The 21,422-nt window shown below is 51.5% G+C and overlaps 4 protein-coding genes across 4 annotated transcripts; 2 read left to right on the forward strand and 2 right to left on the reverse strand.

The window, feature by feature from the left end:
- Positions 1-126: 126 nt before the first annotated feature.
- N7506_008513 (AAA family ATPase midasin) lies at positions 127-14,874 on the forward strand (the record flags this gene model as incomplete). The annotated part of the gene is made up of 1 exon (XM_056957806.1): positions 127-14,874. One exon carries the CDS (start codon positions 127-129, stop codon positions 14,872-14,874), a length of 14,748 nt encoding a protein of 4,915 aa, XP_056807196.1.
- Positions 14,875-15,357: 483 nt separating this feature from the next.
- Positions 15,358-16,509, reverse strand: N7506_008514 (PRCC domain-containing protein; the record flags this gene model as incomplete). The annotated part of the gene is made up of 1 exon (XM_056957807.1): positions 15,358-16,509. One exon carries the CDS (start codon positions 16,507-16,509, stop codon positions 15,358-15,360), a length of 1,152 nt encoding a protein of 383 aa, XP_056807197.1.
- Positions 16,510-19,161: 2,652 nt separating this feature from the next.
- Positions 19,162-19,573, reverse strand: tim13 (protein translocase subunit TIM13; the record flags this gene model as incomplete). The annotated part of the gene is made up of 2 exons (XM_056957808.1): positions 19,162-19,401; positions 19,454-19,573. The coding sequence occupies 2 exons, from the start codon at positions 19,571-19,573 to the stop codon at positions 19,162-19,164; spliced, it is 360 nt and encodes a 119-aa protein (XP_056807198.1).
- A 330-nt stretch (positions 19,574-19,903) lies between these two features.
- On the forward strand, positions 19,904-21,193 carry N7506_008516 (legume-like lectin family protein; the record flags this gene model as incomplete). Its single annotated transcript, XM_056957809.1, has 6 exons — positions 19,904-19,999; positions 20,054-20,077; positions 20,176-20,246; positions 20,305-20,386; positions 20,442-20,702; positions 20,753-21,193. 6 exons carry the CDS (start codon positions 19,904-19,906, stop codon positions 21,191-21,193), a joined length of 975 nt encoding a protein of 324 aa, XP_056807199.1.
- Positions 21,194-21,422: the final 229 nt, after the last annotated feature.

The following is a 21,422-nucleotide window of genomic DNA, read 5'->3' on the forward strand; positions in this document are numbered from 1 at the left end:
ATCAGGGCGGTGGGCAGCCCAGGCGGGGCTGCGCCACAGGTTGCGGCAGAAAAAAAAGTTGGAGAGAAGCGGAATTCTTCACTTGTTTTCAAACTACACATAAGAGCTTCTCTTACGGCCGAAACCATGGATCAAAGGCCGGTCTATGAGAGGACTCTCACAGAGTCCGAGCTGCTCGAGCAGCTTCCGAGTGAAATCTCGACTTTCATTCGGACTGCATCGGGGACTCAACACCTCCACGCGCTTGCGCTTGGCGCATTGAACAACGAATTTACAGAGAGCATTTTCAGGCTCTACGAACCGATTTTTGTCGATCTTGCAGCTCGATGGCTTCAATCGGATTTACATGCAGACTACATTCATGTATTAGCGGCATTTGCGCAGATTTTACCTTTTGCGCCGCATTTGCGGTCGCTCGCCAGTCAATATGCCTCATCACAGACTGGACCTTTGGCAGCCTTGGCCATGTCAAAGGAATTAACACTGTTGCAGTTGGACCAACCTAGCATCCGACTACTACTCCTCGCCCTCTTCCGACTCCTCTCGTTTGACCTGGAAACATTCTCCCCCATCGTTTCACCGCTTCAATTGCAGTCCCTCTTCCAGTCACAAGATCGAGTGACACGCTATCTCGCCGTGCGATGCTTCGCCTTGTACATGCATGCCGCAGATGCGGCCACCGAAAAAATGATCCGCGTCAACACCGGGGCCGAATCTATTGAAGGAGAGTGGGAAGGAACCACAATTGATTACCGATTGCTAGGATTATGGGAAGAGCGACGCTGGGATGCTCTTGGGAAATCCATTCAGAACGCGAGATCTTCAAGAGTTGAATCCGAATCCCTGGCATTGGTCGAGAGAACACAGGAATACTTTACTACAAAGACCGCAGAGATCTGTGGAGTTTTGATTCCCAGGTTGAAAGATACCCCTCCGGCCTCTACATCCGTTGTGAAAACCTCAACGACCATCAGGAACTTGCGCCGAATTGCAGGCTCATTGCTAGGACACAAGCCTATTTTGTTGGTCGGTTTGCCCAACTCAGGCAAAACATCCTTGATCAATGACATTGCAGCCACGATGGGCCAAGCTGAATCCATGGTTACGCTCCACCTGAACGAGCAGACTGACGCAAAGAGTCTTCTCGGAATGTACGCTACTTCGTCTGCCTCCGGATCATTCTCTTGGCAACCTGGTGTTTTGACTAAGGCTGCCCGCGAAGGACGTTGGGTTCTTATTGAAGATCTGAACCGTGCTCCCTCTGAAGTGATGGGTCTGATTTTACCCATCATCGAGCGAGGGGAGTTGACTATCCCCAGTCGCAGAGAGCGGATCAAGTGCGCCGAGGGCTTCAAGATTATTGCAACCATGAAATCATCATACAACATTGCCGGTGAAGAGATTGCACCAAACAGCTCAATGCTTGGAAGCCGACTATGGGAGCGAGTCCAAGTGAATTCTCTCCCAGTGGACGAGATGCGCGATGTTATTCTGCAGAAATTCCCCTTGCTTGAGGCTCGTGTCCCAACCATAATGAACGTGTATGCTCGTGTATGCTCTGCCTTCCATGGAAGCCTTGCTATCAAGGGCTCTCAGGGTCGTACTCCAGGCTTCCGTGATCTGATCAAGCTGTGCAGCCGCTTGCACAACCGTCTCCAGCGGATGGGTGCAAAGACCGGTTATGAACCTACATCAGAGGGTACCGAGGATGAAATATTCCTTGATGTCGTGGATGTGTTCATCAAGTATCTGCCCGAGAAGTCGATGCAGAGTACACTTGCGGCAGTTGTTGCCGAATCACTTCAAATTTCCCCACAGCGAGCACAGTTCTGCCTCGAAGAACGAACGCCCACATACACGGACAAGAACAACAGCCTCGTTCTTGGCCGTGAGGTCTGCCACAAGGTCAAAGTGCCCAGTGGCTCTGCATTAAAGATGGCTGCTGCAGCTTCGCGCTTTGCCCCAACAAGAGCCGCCCTCGGGCTCATGGAACAAGTGGCTGCTTCAATCCAGATGGCTGAGCCTGTCTTGCTTGTCGGTGAAACTGGTATTGGAAAGACCACTGTCGTTCAGCATCTCGCAACATTGATGCGCCAAAAGCTCACTGTTGTGAATTTATCCCAACAGAGTGAAAGCACTGATCTTCTGGGTGGTTTCAAGCCAGTGAATATTCGTACAATGGCAGTCCCGATGCTGGATGAGTTCACTCAACTTTTCGAACTCACTTTTTCCGCCAAGAAGAACCAGAAGTTCTTGTCCTCGATCTCCAAGAGTGCTGCATCTTCGAACTGGGTGCGATTGGTGACTTTGTGGCAGGAGGCTGTTCGTCTCGCAAATGGCGTTTTCAACCCTCCGGCTGCCGATGGTGATGAACAGCCAGCCAAGAAGCGGAAGCTAGATTCCCCGAAATATCAACACTTGCGCCAACGATGGGAGAGTTTCGCCACCACTCTCAACGACTTTGAGGCCCAGGTGGCTCAAGGTGATGCCAAGTTCGCATTTGCCTTCGTCCAAGGTAAAATCGTGAGGGCCTTGAGAAACGGCGAATGGGTGCTTCTTGACGAAGTGAATTTGGCCTCTCCTGATACTCTCGAAAATATCGCCAGTCTTTTGCACCACGGCAGTGAAGGATCGCCTTCAGTCTTACTCTCCGAGGCAGGTGATGTCGAGAGAGTATTTGGTCATCCGGATTTCCGCATTTTCGGTGCCATGAACCCCGCAACCGATGCTGGAAAGAGAGATCTACCCCCAGGACTGCGGTCTCGTTTCACCGAGTTTTATGTGCATTCACCCGACAGTGACCTGGATGATCTGCTTGCCCTCATCCAGAAGTACCTCGGGGATTTGACCATTAGTGACCCGCGGGCTGTTCCAGATCTTGCTCAGCTATACATGATCACCAAGAAGCTAAGCAATGAGAACAAGCTCACCGACGGAGCAGGCCAACGACCCCATTTCAGTATCCGTACTCTCGTCCGGGCTTTGATTTATGTGATCGACCACGCACACGTCTACGGATTGCGCCGAGCGATCTACGAGGGTTTCAGCATGAGTTTCTTGACTGTCCTTAGCTTGAACTCCGAGCGAGCTTTGATCCCCCTTCTTGAGCTTCATGTCTTTGGCAATGCAAAGAACGCAAAGTCCCTCCTCAGCCAAACCCCTCGTCCCCCCACTGATGGCAGTGACTACGTGCAATTCAAGCATTACTGGATGCGCCGTGGCCATCTGGCACCGGAGGAGCAACCGCACTACATCATCACCCCATTCATCGAAAAAAACCTCAAGAACTTGGTCCGAGCCAGTTCAACTAGGCGTTTCCCTGTCCTCCTACAAGGACCAACTTCTGCCGGAAAGACTAGTATGATTGAGTATCTGGCAAAGGTGTCTGGAAACAAATTTGTACGAATCAACAACCACGAACACACAGATTTGCAAGAATATCTGGGATCTTACATTTCCACGGATGATGGAAGCTTGCGTTATCAAGAGGGTGTTCTGGTGGAAGCGCTACGAAACGGTTATTGGATTGTGCTGGACGAACTTAATCTGGCCCCTTCCGATGTTCTCGAAGCCCTGAACCGTCTCCTTGATGATAACCGTGAGCTTTTCATTCCAGAGACACAAGAGGTTGTCCACCCACACCCAAACTTCATGTTGTTCGCTACCCAGAACCCTGCTGGTCTATACGGTGGTCGAAAGGTCTTGTCTCGCGCCTTCAGAAACCGTTTCCTTGAGCTTCATTTCGACGATATCCCAGAAAGTGAACTGGAATTCATTCTCAAGGAACGTTCTCAAATTGCTCCGTCTTTCTGCACCCGAATTGTCTCTGTTTACCGAAAGCTCTCCCTACTCCGTCAGTCAAATCGCCTGTTCGAGCAAAAGAACAGCTTCGCAACCCTTCGTGATCTTTTCCGATGGGCTCTTCGCGACGCAGACGACAAAGAACAACTTGCGATCAATGGCTACATGCTTCTCGGCGAACGTGTTCGTAATCCCCAAGAGAAGGCTGCCGTCAAAGCCGTAATTGAGGAAGTCATGAGGGTCAAATTGGACGAAGATACTCTGTACAGCACCGCAGAGTTGGAGAAAAATGCCCCTGAGATGAGCGAGCTCCCTACCGGTATTGTCTGGACCAAGGCCATGAGACGACTTTTCGTTCTTGTCTCCAAGGCCCTCCGAAACAACGAGCCCGTTCTTCTTGTTGGAGAAACTGGATGCGGTAAGACTCAGCTTTGCCAAGCTGTTGCAGAGGCTTTCCGAAGAGAGTTGTTCATTGTCAACGCTCATGTGAACTTGGAGACCGGTGACTTGATTGGTGCTCAAAGACCTATCCGAAACCGAGCAGCAATCGAAAAGCTGCTTGTGGATGATCTTCAGATGCTTCTGCACGGAAAACAGACCGGTGCCTCTTTCAATGAGCTGAAGCAGGAGTTTACCGCTTTGACTGCAGAGGAGCGTCAGACCAAGGACCAGACTCTCCTGCATAGCATTGAAAAGAATGCCGTCCGATGTAACGCTTTGTTTGAGTGGTCCGACGGAAGTCTCATCACTGCTATGAAAACCGGTCAATTCTTCCTGCTTGACGAAATCTCTCTCGCGGATGACTCGGTCCTCGAAAGACTTAACAGTGTTCTGGAACCTGCTAGGTCAATTTTGCTCGCTGAGAAGGGTCCGATCGACTCGATGGTTGTTGCAGATGGTGGATTCCAATTCTTGTCTACAATGAATCCTGGTGGTGACTACGGAAAGCGCGAGCTGTCTGCGGCTCTTCGTAACCGTATGACTGAAATTTGGGCACCCCAACTGTCTGAAGATGAAGACATCCTGCCTATTCTTACGATGAGATTGAATCTAAAGGACGAGAAAGTGACAAAGGCCATGCTGCACTTCGCCAAGTGGTTCAAGACGGCGTTCCAGAACACATCTACCACATCACTCTCCATTCGTGATCTTCTCGCTTGGGTTGATTTCATCAACACTTCGCAAAGTTCTGACACACAATTCGCCATCATCCAAGGTGCAGCCATGGTTTTCGTTGATACTTTGGGTGCTAACCCAGCCGCGATGCTTGCCATGTCTCTCAATAATCTGGAGGGTAACCGCAGGTCGTGTCTCGCCAAGTTGAGTGAACTGTTCGGTGTCGATGCTTCCAAAATCTACGGAGAGTCAACTGGTGTCTCTGTGGAACCAGGCATTCTCCGCGTGGGTCCATTTGCTCTACCTGCTGCTGGCGACGCAGACCCCGATCCTCAATTTACCATGGATGCCCCCACTACAATTGCCAACTCTGTACGAATTGCTCGCGGTTTGCAGTCCTCCAAGCCCATCCTCATGGAAGGAAGTCCAGGTGTGGGTAAGACTACACTTGTGACAGCCTTGGCTCGAGCACTTGGAAAACCTCTTACTCGAATCAACCTTTCGGAGCAGACAGATCTTACAGACTTGTTCGGATCCGATGTGCCCGTGGAGGGAGGTGATGTTGGACAATTCACGTGGCGCGACGCACCATTCCTACGAGCTATGCAGCGTGGTGATTGGGTCTTGCTTGACGAAATGAATTTGGCTTCTCAATCTGTCCTCGAAGGTCTCAACTCCTGTCTGGATCACCGTCAGCAAGTGTACATTGCCGAGTTGGATCAGACTTTCAAGAGACATCCTGATTTCGTTTTGTTCGCCGCACAGAACCCTCATCATCAGGGCGGAGGCAGAAAGGGCCTTCCTGCGTCTTTCGTCAACCGTTTCACGGTCGTCTATGCAGATAGTTTCACTGATGATGATTTGAAGACCATCTGCTCCAGGCTTTTCCCTGGCAGCCCTTCCGTGCAAACGGAAAGATTGGTTGACTTCATCTCCCTGCTGAACAGGGCCATCACGAAAGAGCGACGACTGGGCACTATTGGCGGCCCCTGGGAGGTTAATTTGCGAGATGTCCAGCGATGGCTTCAGCTTGCCGATCGAGGAAACCTTCAGATCCAGACGAAGCACTTCCTTGACGTTGTCATCAACCAACGATTCAGAACCGAAGAAGACCGCAACCTGGTCGCTCAAATCTACGACCAAGTCTTCACTGACTCTGATACCGGATCGAAGAGCTACTTCCACAACCTCACACCGGAGTATCTGCAAGTTGGTCTGGGTATCTTGAACCGTGATCCTCTGCTGCAGCGCTTGGCCGAACCAAACATGAGAATCTTGCCAAAGGATCTTCACATTGTCGAATCACTTATCTTGTGCGTTGACAATGCTTGGCCCAGCATCCTTGTTGGCTCTGCTGGGTGTGGCAAGACCACCCTCATCAGAAAGCTTGCTGCCGTCACTGGTGCCAATCTTGTGGAGCTGGCCCTGAGTGCTGACACCGATACCATGGATCTGATTGGAGGATTCGAACAGATCGACCACCGCCGTGAAGTTTCAGGCTTTGTTCATGACATTGAAATCTTTTTGCGAAACCAGCTCATCCAATGCTTCGCTTCAGGGGATGTGTCTGATGTTGTGGTTTCCGCCCTCCGTATTTGCGAGCACTTCCAGTCTGCAGATATCTCGATGGAGAATGTCATCGCTTCTCTCTCCAGCCTCTGTCAATCTTCTGTTGATCCAGCCTATCAAAAGTTCCTTGAGAGAGCCCAGACTTTGTTGAACGCCATTCAGCAATCTGACAAGATGAAGGTTGGATTTGAGTGGACGGAAGGTGTTCTCACTCAGGCTGTCCAGCATGGACACTGGGTAATTCTCGACAACGCCAATCTGTGCAATCCATCTGTGCTGGATCGATTGAACTCTTTGACTGAACCCAACGGCACTCTCATTCTCAATGAGCAGCGGACAGAGGATGGTTCTGCTCGAATCATCACACCTCATCCCAACTTCAGACTGTTCTTGACCATGGACCCCCGCAATGGCGAGTTGTCTCGCGCCATGCGCAACCGCTGTACCGAGATCTGCTTCTTGCCAAGTGAACTGTCTGACATCAAACCTACCATCGGCCCATCATACACCTGCGAATCTTTCCTGTATCGACTTCGTCATATTTGGAACTTGGACACTTCCTTGTCGCCTTCCGCATTTGAGACTGCCCTCGAGGTGTGCTTAGATCATCTCTCGCCAGCTGATTTGTCCTACCTCCAGCAGTCGCCTGCGAACTGTGTGGCCATCAGTTCCGAGGCCGATAGCAAAGCACAGTCTTCCAATGTTTTGCAACGTTATGCCTCTCTGTTCCACGACAACAATCAATGGAAGCCTCTCGACGCTGCCAGCGGAGAGATCATTCTTGGCGGAGCGCATCTCGGTATTCAAGGAGCTTTGCAGCCCCTTCATCCCCTCATAAACGAGCCTCTACTCGCAATTTCAGGAAACAGTGACTTCCGATCTACTTTGATTGTCCTGGCCTACCTTCAGGAGCTGAGACTCGATATCCATCGCCTCAGACAAGGTCTGATTCAAGCGGATGCTTCCGGAAAAGAATTGAAGCCGAGCCAGATGACCCGCCTAGAGCGATCCTTGGCCTCTGAACGCATTCCCGCATTGATGAAGGATACCACCCAGCCTGTGGCCTCATTCTTGTCTGATTGTGGCCAGGCCTTATACGATTATATTCAGTCGCTGGATCAAACCGCCCTTCAGGGCACATCTATCATAGCAGCCCTTCGGGCAGTTATTTGCCTTTCCTGGGATATTTACAAGGCAACTGAAGTGAGCCAAGTTGACGAAGGTGAATTCCAGGTCTACCTGCAAATGGGAAGGAAAACCTGCGAATCGCTTCTCGACTCTTCTCCCCTCCTCCAGCCACTTCAAGTCGCCTTATCGCAGGCCCTTGATCGCTTCCAGGAAGGCTGGGCTTTGACTACCGGTCTTTCAATGCAGAGGATTTGGGATTCCTGGAGACATGTTACCCCAGTCTCTCAAAGCAAGTTAGATTCTCTGACAGAGCTGGAGTCTACTGTCTTTGAGTTCACCACTTTGGCCTTGCAAACTCGTGTGGAGCTGTCTCAATTGAGTCATGTTCGGGACTCATTGATTGATGCCCAGAGATTCATTCTTTTGGATGGTGCCGATGGTGACGTACTTGTTCAGAGTATCAAGCAAACCGTGGCCGAGCTTTCTCAAGCGGTCCGACGCTCAGAGTCCATTGAGTATCCATACTTTGCCCACGATTTCGAAGCTCTTTGTCAATATCATGACATCTCTTCGTTCTTCCAGGCTCCAGTTCAAGATACCGTCATTCAGACAGTTGTACCACTCCTGGCCGGTCGTGCAGCTCGCCCGGTGGATGCATCAAACTTCAACAGTGACGTGCCCAACATGCTTCACAGACTTGCATTGTTTGCTGGATCTCACAGTCAATCCGAGACTGCACTTGCCACCGGTGGCGTTGTGTCGCTATCACTCTTGGAGAAATTGTCGGCCATCGGCAATGCCAAATTGGGCCAATTGGACATGCTTGAGGAAGAGAAAAAGGCACTTTCCAAGGCTCTCACTCTCAGCAGCAAGCAAATTGCGACAGATCAGTCCATGGATCTCAGACGTACTGTTGCACGACTCACGGCTGAACTAGTGACTTGCCATGGCGACTTCTTTGCGCCTGGTTCCGTTGAGACCCTCAATTCTGTTCTTGAGGCAATCCAGAGCGGTGATCTGGGCGATGATCAGCCACCAATTGTGATCGAATTAGATCAAAGTCTGCCAACCACGCACTACTTGAAGCCTCTCGTCGAGCAGGCTCTACCAAGTCTGGTAGCCTCGTTGCGGTCGAAGCCATCAAACAAGCACCAAGGGATTCAAAGTACTGGGCTTGCAACAGTGCAGTTGGCCGTGCTTCTTCTGCGGCTGTTTGTACCTGACAAGACATTCGATCCTTCGCTGGGCATTGTTGTTCAACGCAAGCGTCATTCCCAACGACTCGATGAATTCACTGCCAGATCTGCTGCCATTCTCGCATTTGAGAAGACCTTCACGAGTCAGATCTCCAACCTCAGATCTGAGCTCCTGCATGATGAAATTCGTGGACTAGGCTCTGCTCCCCCTCCTTCTTTGGTCAACCGACCCCAGAACTCTCAATTGAGTCTTCTCCAAGGCGAGTTTGTGAATTTGATCAACTCCGTTTTGAAGAGAGACCCGGAGCAAATGATCCGTTCCGAGAGGTCGGTCGAATCTCAGGATATGATTCAGCTACTCCGTAACAACATCAAACAGCTGTGTAGTCGTCTCAGTACTCACTACAGATCTTATGATGACATTGCGGTGCCTGTGGTTCGTTTCCTACAACTTTTGGATCTCGGTGTCTTCCTGGCCTCTAGCCAGCCCGAGGATTCCGCTGATGTGCCTGACATCCAAACTCTGAGTCAACGAACACCATTTTTGGGAGGCGCCATTCACCCTGTTCTTGCCCAATTTGACGCGAAACTGCCGGGCTCGCTCAAGAACGCAACTGAGATGCGGCTCCAGGAATTATCTGCTCTTTGGGCCGCACAAGACGCAGATTCCTCTATTTTGGAGACTAATGCTGGACGAGGCATCGTGCGACGCGTCTTTGCCGAGTTCCACCAACTCTGGAAAAACAAGCTGAAGCAAGATCAGGAGGAAGAAGCTGAGAAGGGCGACTTGTATCACTTCAAGGGATCCTGGGAGGAGGAGGAAGAAGTCAATGAGGCTGAGCTGAATGCCCTTTTCCCCACCTTCGAAGAGGAGCCTCTCCAAGGCGCCCAGCATGTCGACCGCATTGACCCCAAGGCCGTCGCTCTCCGTCTTGCTGCACTCCACGCAAAGATTGTCTCAAATGAACGCACCGGGACGGCCCTGACCACGCTTGTCAAGCAATCTGGCAACCTTTTGGGCTCAATCTGGTCGGACAACGAGACTTCATTCTCGCCAGTGTCACCTCAAACCCATCTCCCTGCAGTCTTGTTACTTTTAGATGATGCTATCAACGAAGGAACCGAAAGCCACCAGAAGAATTACAACTTTTACACCGATTCCAACCTTTCTGAGGCTAGAAAGCTGGTTTCTCTTACGCTTTCTGCTCAGGCTCGCTTCGCCCAAATTCAAACTGCCTGGCCCGAGCACGCTGTGCTGGCTGATGTTCTCGCGTGCTGCATGGAGATCCTTCAGTTCAGGCACACTGAGCCTGTCGCCAAGTTCATGACCAAGGTTGAAAAGCTTCATTCAATGGTGCACGAGTGGCAGACCGTGGCTAGCAGGGAATACTCGGCTGTGACCGTCTTTGACGAAATCACCACCACTCTCATTGGATGGCGCCGCCTCGAGCTTTCCACCTGGGCCAGGCTATTGGACATCGAGAAAGAGAAGTGTGAAGATGACGTTAGTGCCTGGTGGTTCATTGCTTACGAGGCACTTATCGGAGCTCCCATCATGATGGTAGAGGCAGGCGAGCAGGACATGAGTGAACACACCGAGAGCCTGGTCACTACCCTGGAACAATTCTTCAAATCTACAACCATGGGTCAGTTCGCCCGTCGTCTGAAGCTTGTGTCCAACTTCCAAGCTCTGCTTGAGGTATTTGCCAAGGATTACCCCTGCCTCAAGCAAATTGTCTCTGCGCTCGACAATTTCCTCCACCACTACAGACCTTTCCAATCTGGGGTGGACAAGATTCTTCACGAAAAGCGTTCTGCTCTTGAGAAAGACATCAAGGAGCAAATCCAATTGGCCAGCTGGAAAGATGTGAACATCGCGGCTTTGAGACAAAGTGCGAAGAACTCACACCTCAAGTTGTTCAAGGTTGTTCGCAAGTACCGAGCAGCTCTTGGTCAGTCGGCTCAGTCGGTCCTTGAATCTGGCCTTTCAGAAATTGATGAAGATGTTACTTCAATTTCCCAAGCAGAGCCTGTCCGTCCTACTGCCGTCTTCCCAGAGGCAATGGATATTTGTCAAAAGGACAAGAACCTGTGGTCCACCCGAGCCGTCAGATTCCAGAAGCCGGATGGCACAGCCAGCAACATGATGAACTTGTATTCAGCGATCCCAGCTGAATTCGATATTGCCAAAGACCTTGATAGCTTCATCGTGTCTGTCATTGAGGATATGAAAGAGTTCAAGTCCCAGACCCCGAAGGTCTTGAACGAAGACAACAAAGATGATGTTCAGCATCTCAAGTCGCAGAAACGTCGTCTCTACGCTGAAACTCTGAAGCAACTGTTCGAGATGGGCGTGAAGCGAAATGCTGGAACGAGTGTCATCGAAACCCAGGCATCCGTGCCTCAAGTTCTCGCGACCAGTGCTGCCTTCGAGGCTGGCGCTGCGACCTCCAGTGCTGTCCAAAGCGCCGATTGGTACTTCCACCGACTCTTGGATCTTTTGCCCAAGACTCGTCTGGCTGCACGCAACTATTCTGAAGAGCTCACTAATGTGGAGGTTTTCAGAAGTATGGGCTCCATTGAGCATCTTCTTTTCACCATCCGTCGCCAGAGAGGTGTGATTTCTCCTGCCCTTACTGGTCTGGGTAACTTGAAGTCTACACTCGACAAGGTGCAGAACCTTTGGACAGCAACTTCGACAACTTTGGCTCAGGACCACACCACCGCGCCTGAGGAGCGTGCCGATCTGGCCAGAGTTGTGGCTTGGCTGGCCCCCATTCTTGGGCTGGCTGCAATGATTATCGGCGTTCACTCCAAGTTCTCTGGAATTGATGCATCCAAGGTAATTGAAGAGCTTCGCGCCAAGAAGGCATTCTTTGATGACCTGCGCAAGTCTTACGAATCTCTCCCCTCTCTGCCCACCCGAATTGCGTCCAAGGCACACCTTGAAATCGCACAGCAGACACGAACATCTCTCAATGAGTTGGCCGCTGGGCTGGAGAAGTGGGCGGTGGCTCGTCCTGATCTCTCCTTTGCATTGGATCAAATCACACCTTGGGTCAAGACAAACATGGCTGCTCACCCTGAGGTCAATGAACACAGTCTTTCTATTAAGGCATTCGACAGCAGCCTCCTGGTCGCCATCGATAAAATGCTCATTGGCCTGCAAAAGCTCAAAGATGTGCCTTCCGCCATCACCTTTGATGGTCTGCTCTCCCGAAGTGACGAGTTCTTCTCCCGTGGACTTAAGGCTGTTCGTCTCACCGAGATCACTGCCACGCTGGAAGCCGTCCTTGATCAATTGCACCGCTTGCAAGATCACTCTGCTGGCGGTCTCTCCCTTGCTGCTGCACTGATCACCAGCATCTTGCCTATCGCCAACAGATACTACCAAATCTGCCGAGACCTGGCTGATCGATTCATCGCTGTTCACCGCGAGATTTGCAAGACATCCTACATCCTGACCAAGACTTTCAATACCGTCGCTTCCGAAGGCTTCTGCAGCCCGGCCGAAACCTCTCAAGATCAAAGCAAGGAAGGCCAAATGCAAGACGGAACCGGTTTGGGTGATGGCGATGGTGCTGAGGACATCAGCAAGGACGTTGGCGCCGATGAAGATCTCTCCGAGCTTGCGCAGCAAGAGAACAAGAAAGAGGACGGTGACGATGACGAGATGGACGACTCCAAGGATGCCGTCAACATGGATCAAGAGGAGTTGGAAGGTGATGCTGAGGATCGCAAAGAAGACGAGGAAGAGAAGGATGAAAGTGCCGACGAAGGCGAAGATGACATTGATGAGGAGACTGGTAGTGTGGACGATCTCGACCCTGGCGCTGTGGACGAAAAGCTCTGGGACGGTGGCAATGACGAGCAGCAGAAAGACACCGAAAACGAAGAAGGAAAGGGTCAGTCTGAGGCCGAACAACAAGCTGCTGCTCAGGAAGAGAAGCAAGACAAAGACGGCGAAAAGGGCGAGGAAAAGCCAAAGGAGGGCGAGGAAGAGGAGGAAGAAACTGAAGATGAAGAAGCCCCTGAAGATGAGGGCGAGGCAGTTGGCCGTGAAGACATGGATGTCACTGATCCCCAAGCGAAGGAAGAAGAAACTCTTGAACTTCCTGAAGAAATGCAGCTTGATGATGACAACGGCAAGAGCGACAATGGTGATGAGGATGACGATGGAATGGATGAACTTGACGATGACTTCGGCCCTGCGCCTGAGGATGATGGAAAGGTCGAAGAAGGCGACGAGAACACCGGAGAAGACGCTGAAGGAGCCCCAGAAGATCAAGTTCCAGGCGATGAAGACGAAGAGATGGCTGATGATGCCGAAGAAACCAACGAAGGAGAAGCTGGAGACGAGCAAGAGGAGGAAGCTGGTGGAGAAGACCCCGAAGAACCCGAGCCCGAGGACTTCCTCGCGCAGCGTGACGAGAATGAAGCCGCGGGTGACAACGTTGCTCCCAGCGAGGCTGTCACAGGCGGACTCGGCGCGGAGCAAGATCAAAACGAAGAGAAGGGCGCATCGGGCGATGCCCAGCAGGAGAGCGGCTCCATGGACCCCAGTGCCAATGTCGATGATCAGACAGGCGCTGCCAAGGACAGCGAAGAGAGCAAGCCTAGCCGTGACGCTGGTGGCGGCGAAGACAGTAAGCCAAATGAACCTCAAATGCAGGCATTCAAGAAACTCGGCGATATTCTCGAGCAATGGCACCGTCGCCAGCAGGAGATCCTCAACCCATCTCAAGAGGAGGAGGATACTCAGGCCATGCCTGAAGACACCGATATGGCCGATGCGGACTTTGAGCACCTCAAGGACGACGACGATGCCGCTGATACCCAGGCCCTTGGCCAAGCAAACGAAGATCAAACGCAAGCTCTTGATCAAAGCAAGGGTGTTGAGTCCGACATGAAGCCCGGTGAGAACGACGTTCTTCCCGATGTCACCGAGGACCAGCAAGAGGATATCAGCAACCAGCTTGAGGATGAAATGCAAATCGACCGCGAGACCGCCCCTGTCGATGGCGAGTCCGCCGGCGCCTTCATTCCTGGCGGACAAGCGTCTCACGAGCGCGCAGATGATGCGCAGGGCACTGAAGCATTGAACGAGGAGCTCGACGAAGTTGACACGCAACTTGCGGCAATTCACCTCTCCTCTTCTCTTCCTCCATTGACGCCCCAAGACGAAGCTCGTCGCCTCTGGTCGCACTACGAGTCCGCTACAAACGACCTCTCCCTCTCGCTGACCGAGCAGCTTCGCCTCATTCTTGCACCCACAATGGCGACCAAGTTGCGTGGTGACTTCCGCACTGGAAAGCGTCTCAACATTAAGCGCATCATTCCCTACATCGCATCCCAGTACAAGCGTGACAAGATCTGGATGCGCCGCTCCATTCCGTCTAAGCGCAACTACCAGATTATGTTGGCTGTCGATGACAGCAAGTCTATGCTGGAAAGTGGAAGTGGTCAACTCGCTTTCGAGACCCTTGCCCTCGTCGCAAAGAGTCTGAGCATGTTGGAAGCCGGTGATTTGTGCGTCCTCGGTTTCGGTAACGAAGACCACGTTCGCGTCGCACACGAGTTCGGAAAGCCATTCTCTTCTGAGGCCGGCTCCCAGGTCTTCCAGCACTTCAGCTACCAGCAAACTGGCACGAATGTGCGCAAGCTGATTGCCGACTCGATCGCTCTGTTCCGCGAGGCTCGCTGGAAGCGTTCCCCTGGTTCTGGCTCTGCGGATCTCTGGCAACTTCAGTTGATCATTTCCGATGGTATCTGTGAAGATCACGATACTATTCGCCGACTTGTCAGGACCGCGCTCGAGGAGCGCATCATGGTTGTGTTCATCATCGTCGATGCTGTCAAGGGTAGCTCTATCCTCGACCTCTCGCAAGCCAACTTCGAGGCCGATCCTGATTCTGGTGGTGAGATGAAGCTCAAGATGAAGCGCTACCTCGAGGATTTCCCCTTCCCTTACTACCTTGTTGTTCGTGATGTCAGGGAATTACCGTCTGTGTTGGCTACCGCTCTGAAGCAGTGGTTTGCCGAGGTTGTGGATGTGTCGTCTTGAGACACAAAACAAAACAAAAAGGCGTTGGATTTGATTTTTGGCGTTTATATTACATTTGATGGCGTTTGGTTGATTGCATTGTGGTTTCTGTATGATAGACTTCTAGATACGCGATACATCAGCGAATGTACATGTCCCTCTACACATAACTATGCATTGTCTTAAACGCCTGTGATTATAGGGATAGTAGCCAGAACTACCACAGGCTCAGAAGTATGATAGTCAAGAGTTGTTGTTGTATTCTACATGACTATAACAAGATTGTAGATGGCGAGACTAGATGTATAGGTAGGCGGAACGATGGTCAAATATTATTGAAAAGTCCATGCATGTTGCGAAATTGTCCAAACCGTGGGATCTGATCTCAATTATGCACTCCAATATTTGTACAACAAATATGCTCATTCTCTGCCAAGTGGCAAGAGTAATCTCAATGGTATCTTAATACAAATGCGCTTGAAAATGTCCTCAAGTATCCTATGCCTACCATCCATACTTGGATCCAGCTTCTTTCTTGTTCCTTTTGCCGGACGCAAAGCTCTCCTCCAACGCCTCTTTCTGAGAACTTGCTGCATTGACCAGCTGCTGAAGCGTGTGTTTGCCTGGTGCAATGGAGCGCACGGGGTTGTGCACAGCAGCAGCCAGCTCGCCTTGAGCCAGAACCTGGTTGGAGGCATACTCTTCGTCGGTGTTGAAAGTACGCACATGAGATTGTGAAGGAACCGCATTCCGGCCGAACAGCTGCCGTCTTTCGGACTTGGACAAATTCAAGTCGTTGGCGATCGAATCGAGTGACGACCCGGGGTTTGTTGAGACCGTTGCTGTTGCAGGGGTTGGCGCGACGTATGATGATGCGGCTAGGGCTGGGTCTTCTGATAATTCTTCGCCTTCCCCTTCTGCGTTGTATACAAGCGGCTGATACGTCGTCGACGGGCCCGTTGTTATATCTGGACGTGTTGACTCCTCTGATGATAAAGAGAAGAGGCTGACTTTTGGCTTGGGTGGCGGGGCAGAGGCCTGTGTAGCAGGTTGAGGCGCAGGTTCGGTCTTTGTCGCAGCAGGACCAGGTGTGGGTTGCTCTGCTGTCTTGACGATCTTTCTTTTCTTCTGCGGCCGGCCGACAGATAAAGGTCTGAACATCATTGGATTTCCTTGCAACTTGACATCCTCTTGTTTCTTCATCGCTGGCGGCGCATCTGATGCGGTGTGATTGGTTTGGCTATTAGCCTCCTGTGTGTCCTCCGTCTTTCCCGCCAGGTTGTCAAAAGAAAGGTCATTTCTCATTTCTGCATCTGCGCCACGATCAAACCCAGGGCCGGCTCCGGTTTTCAGACCAAATGCTTTGCGCCCTGTCGCCGCTGGTGTTTTCTTTTCCGCGGTTCGTTTTGGGGCTGGAAGGAAGGAGTTGAAGCCCGATAGTCCTCCGCCTACACGAGGTTTCTTCCGCGGGCCATCTCCAGAGTCGTGGGCTGAAGGTTCAGGTTTAATCTGCGGAAGCGCAACGCGAATCTTGCCCGTGGTGTGGTCGGCCTGGTATTTCTTGGAATCGGACTTGCTTTGATCGCCTGGGGGTGCCGGGGTGGTATCTGGCTCGGCATCTGAGCCTTCGGAGTCAGAATAGGCCACAAGCGCCATGATGAACGTGGATGAATGGTTACGCAAGGATGTTCAGGCTGGATGATAATAATTTAGGCCAATTCAGGCAGAAATATGATTATGTCATGCAGCCAACCCCACTCGGGAAAGTGCCCTGCTGGCAATCGCAGTGTCTTTCAATCATATGGTCTCTCTTGGTACGGAGTACTCGACATTGATGCCTTCAATTCTCGGGGATTTACTTGGGCAGAGCTTGCGGCTGATTTGATGACGTGAAAGATTGTTCTCAGTTACCTCTGGCTTTCAGATAGTCCGATCTTACGGAGTACGGGGCACGGAGTACTGTCTTTCATGCTATACACGGAAAGCAAAAGACAAAGATAGTATGAATTTACTACATTAGGAGCTTATCCATGGCTAAATCGGGTCGAGTCAAAGGCCATGCATTCCTCAATGCAACGTGTTAGTAGTCCGGAGCCCCGAATGCCAGGTAAAACATATGAGCGCATCACTCAACGTCATCATTCGATTTCTCCGCCTATTAGTGAAGTCATGAAAGTCATGATCGGACGAGTGCTCCAGATCGGAGATTTTATCGAGTTCCTATTGAACCGTATATTGACACTCCCTCAAAGCTCTTTTTGCCTATGAGATAAGCAGAAAATACGAGGAATTGAGAGTTAGCAGTGGCGCTAAAGAAGAAACAAGACTCAATTTTCAGATCAAATGAACGGGGCATAATTAGCCGCAAAGACCACCAAAAGAATTAGCAGTGAAAAGGAGAAAAAGAGAAGGGGAATTAGTTAGGAGGATTCTGAGCACTCCGTAGTCGATGCTAAGCCAAAGATCAATGCGTCATTCTGGTTGCCCCTCCCCACTTAATCCGGTCCTTTCCTTCTCTTTCACCCTCAATGGCCCCTGTTTCAACTCTCCATGCCGAGCTTAGGAGGACTACTGAAGAAGAGGCGAACGAAGGATTCGCAAGATCTCGGGGAGGATTCCGCACCCATGCAAACACAATCGCACGCTTCACCCTCGCATACGGGGACGCCAAACAATGCCGCTAGTATCGACAACATCATAAACCAGAGCCAAGAGGGCCACGGTCAGCATGCCCACGGTCAGACACAAGGCGAACAACCCCAGAAGCAGGAGCGCGTCACAAAGGGCAAGTACTCGCAGGAGGACTTCCAGCTCCAGCGCACGTTGGGCACGGGAAGCTTCGGTCGAGTTCACCTGGTGCAGTCGAAGCACAATCACCGCTTCTATGCGATGAAGGTCTTGAAGAAGGCACAGGTGGTCAAGATGAAGCAGATCGAGCACACAAACGACGAGCGCCGCATGCTGAATCGCGTTCGCCATCCATTCCTTGTTACCCTGTGGGGAACTTGGCAGGATTCCCGAAACCTCTACATGGTCATGGACTTTGTCGAGGGTGGTGAGCTGTTCAGCCTCCTGCGCAAATCACAAGTGAGTTACTCAATGCTGGTCTGAAACATTGGGATAAATTGCTTATTTTTTGTTCTTTCTTTCAGCGATTCCCCAACCCGGTGGCCAAGTTCTACGCCGCTGAGGTCACTCTGGCCTTAGAATATTTGCACGCCCACCAGATCATTTATCGCGATCTTAAGCCTGAAAATTTACTGTTGGATCGTCATGGTCATTTAAAGATTACCGATTTTGGTTTCGCGAAAGATGTGCCTGATATTACTTGGACGCTCTGCGGTACCCCAGATTATCTGGCTCCGGAGGTTGTCTCCTCCAAAGGATACAACAAATCAGTCGATTGGTGCGCCTGACCTCTCACCTCCCATTGGATTCTTCTAACAATTGCAGGTGGTCATTGGGTATCCTGATTTTCGAAATGCTGTGTGGATTCACTCCATTCTGGGACAGTGGATCACCAGTCAAGATCTATGAGAATATCCTGCGAGGCAAAGTCAAGTACCCTCCATACTTGCACTCCGACGCAGTCGATCTTCTATCTCAGCTGATCACATCCGACCTCACCAAGCGTCTCGGCAACTTGCACGGTGGCCCCGGTGATGTCAAGAATCACCCCTGGTTTGCCGAGGTAACCTGGGACCGATTGGCCCGCAAGGATATCGACGCGCCTTATATCCCCCCGATTCGGGGTGGACAGGGTGATGCGAGTCAATACGACAAGTATCCGGAAGAGACAGAGCACTATGGCCAGGAAGGAGAGGATACGTAAGTTTCTCACGACCACCTCAATTGCATACATTGACTAACCCCTCTCAGATATGGTCACCTTTTCCCCGACTTCTAGGTGCTTGTATGATTTATGACGCGACGAAGAGGCCACACTCCGGGTGAGGGCCGGAACTGATCCCGGTAGGAGTCGTGAAAAACCAGGAGCCATTTACACGGAAACCCATACTATTTTATCTGCACAAATCTTCCTTATTTCTCTTTTTCTTTTTCTTTTAGCAATTGCAATTAAATCCATGTTTTCAATTTTTTGTCTTTGGAAGTGTCCGCTTGATGTACAAATGGATTCGTCATGAACCCTCTAATCCCATGCTCTCCAACCACCGGGTCATACAAGAGACGCCCATATTATACACGGGCTACCAAGCCGCTTCTATCGTACAGTAGTTCATCCACAGAGATGCGTGTCTTTTGCTTCTTTCGTTGGTCTTCTTTCTGTTCTTTCGGATTGAGATGGATTTATCCGAGGAGACCGCTGCCACCCTCAGGTTGACCGGCAGCCATGGAGGCAATGGCGGCAGCATCCTGGCCACCCATGCGCTTGGTCTCGGCGCCAACGCGGGCGATGTAGGTCTTGCTAGTGACGTTCCACATGGCGATGTACTTCTCCATGCAGCTGGACAGGCAGGTGTTCTCCTTGGACGAGAGGGAGGAGCCGGGGGTAGGAACGCAAGCTTGGAAACAGTGCTTGTTGATTTTCTATGTGCTGTTAGCTTGTTGAAGCTGTGTTGACAAAGGGGTGGTGACGTACTCCGATCAGGGAGCGGGCGTTAGCCATGGCAGCTTCCTGCTGGAGCTGGCGCATGACAGCGGCCTTGATCTCCTCAGAGGTCTGAGGGGCGGCGGGGGAAGAACCGAAAAGAGACGACATTTTGAGATGGTGAGATTATAGGAACCGTGGGTAGATGGTGAATTGAATGCAATCACAAGTCGGAGTTCGTCAGGATCTGAGGGTTGTGGCTGGTGCCTGCGCCACACCCGATGTGGACACCTTAGCATAACAAGCTGTATACTTCACCTCCTCGACCCTGCGCCTCGAGAACCTCGATTCATTCACTCCTTGTGTTCCACTTTTGAACATTTTCAATTCCTTCTCTACTGCCTGGGAATTCGGGTCCTGGTGACACCGTTCCTGCCCCACTCCCACCTCCGGTCTATCCTTCGAACACCCTGAGCCTCCCCTCCATTGGGCCCTAATACAATGCGTCTTCCGTCTATTTCCTCACTCCTCTGCCTTGCCGGCCTGGTCGCTGGGCCCGTAGCTGCCTACGATGACGCGAACATCAAAAGCATTCCTGTAGGTCTATGCTAGCTCCCTTGTCGAGACCGAGGTACTGACTCCGCCTGCTAGCTCCGCACCCACAGCCTTTCTCCGGTATGACCGTTTCCTGCCCAGCTGAAAGCTGTCGGCGCACAATGTCGCACGACCTGTGTCGTTGCACTCAGTACAGCCATGTTGACCGCCATTAACAGCCATACCTCGATTCGGATTTCCAAAGCCGCTGGTTCGACTTCGGAGGAGATACAGTTATTCGCGCCGACAAGTAAGGATGTGAAGCATGACTGGGGCTTTTGGCTTAGAACTGACTCTGGCCTGTATAGGTATATCCGCCTCACGGCCGACCGACCCTCGCAACAAGGATGGATTGCCTCGCGCGTGCCCCTCACCGCGACCAATTGGCAGGTAAATAGGATGTCCGTTGGCATATGGCGCATGCGAAGACTCACCGTTCCTCTAGATCGAACTCGAGTTCGAAATTCATGGCTCCGGCAACTTGCATGGTGATGGCTTCGCGCTCTGGCTCACCAAGGAACGCGCGACGCAAGGTCCTGTCTTCGGTTCAACGGACAAATTCGAAGGTCTCGGTATCTTCTTTGACACCTACAAGAACAACCGCCCCGGCGTGTCGTTCCCTTACGTCATGGCCATGATGGGTGACGGCCAGACCACCTATGACCAGGCGCACGACGGCAAGGCCAACGAATTGGCCGGTTGCTCTGTGAGTTGAGTTGGAGTTGCCGTTGAGAGCATCACTAACATTCGTTTCAGGCTCGTGGTCTCCGCAGCGCCCCAATCCCCACCAAGGCCCGCCTTACCTACTTCCAGGACAAGTCCTTGTCTCTGGAGCTCCAGTACAAGACCGAAGACACCTGGACGGAATGCTTCACCCTCAACGCCGAGGATTCAAACATCGCCATTCCCTCTGTGGCCTACCTCGGTCTCTCCGCTGAGACCGGTGAGCTCAGTGACAACCATGACATTATCTCCCTCAAGGCTGAAAACCTGTACTCCCTGAACCGCGGCAACAACGGCGGGAAGGGCTCCTCGGACGGCCGTTCTAAGGGTCGTCCTACTTCGCCCAGGCCCGCCAAGGAAGGTGGTAGCTGGACTTGGTTCTTCTTCAAGACCATTTTGTTCTTTGGTGCCGTTGTTGGTGCTTACTTTGGTTACACCTTCTACCGCACCAAGGCCCGCTCATCTCGTTTCTAAATTTACGTCGAACGGACATTCGGCGAAGTAAAGGCATTGAATTATTGTGATTCATGTTGACTTCTGAATTATTCCTGCTTTCTTCCAAAATGGATTTTGCATACATAGCCCCTATGAAGCTTTTCTTTCTGGTCTACGATTTCTGCAGCTTTTGTTATTTTTTCCGAAATGAATTCAAATCATGAACATTCAATTGCAATAGGCTGTGCAGTGTCGTAATGCCTGGGGT

This window comes from Penicillium brevicompactum (genome assembly GCF_028827555.1).
Source record: "Penicillium brevicompactum strain IBT 35665 chromosome Unknown utg000006l_segment0_segment0, whole genome shotgun sequence".
NCBI lineage: Eukaryota > Fungi > Ascomycota > Eurotiomycetes > Eurotiales > Aspergillaceae > Penicillium > Penicillium brevicompactum.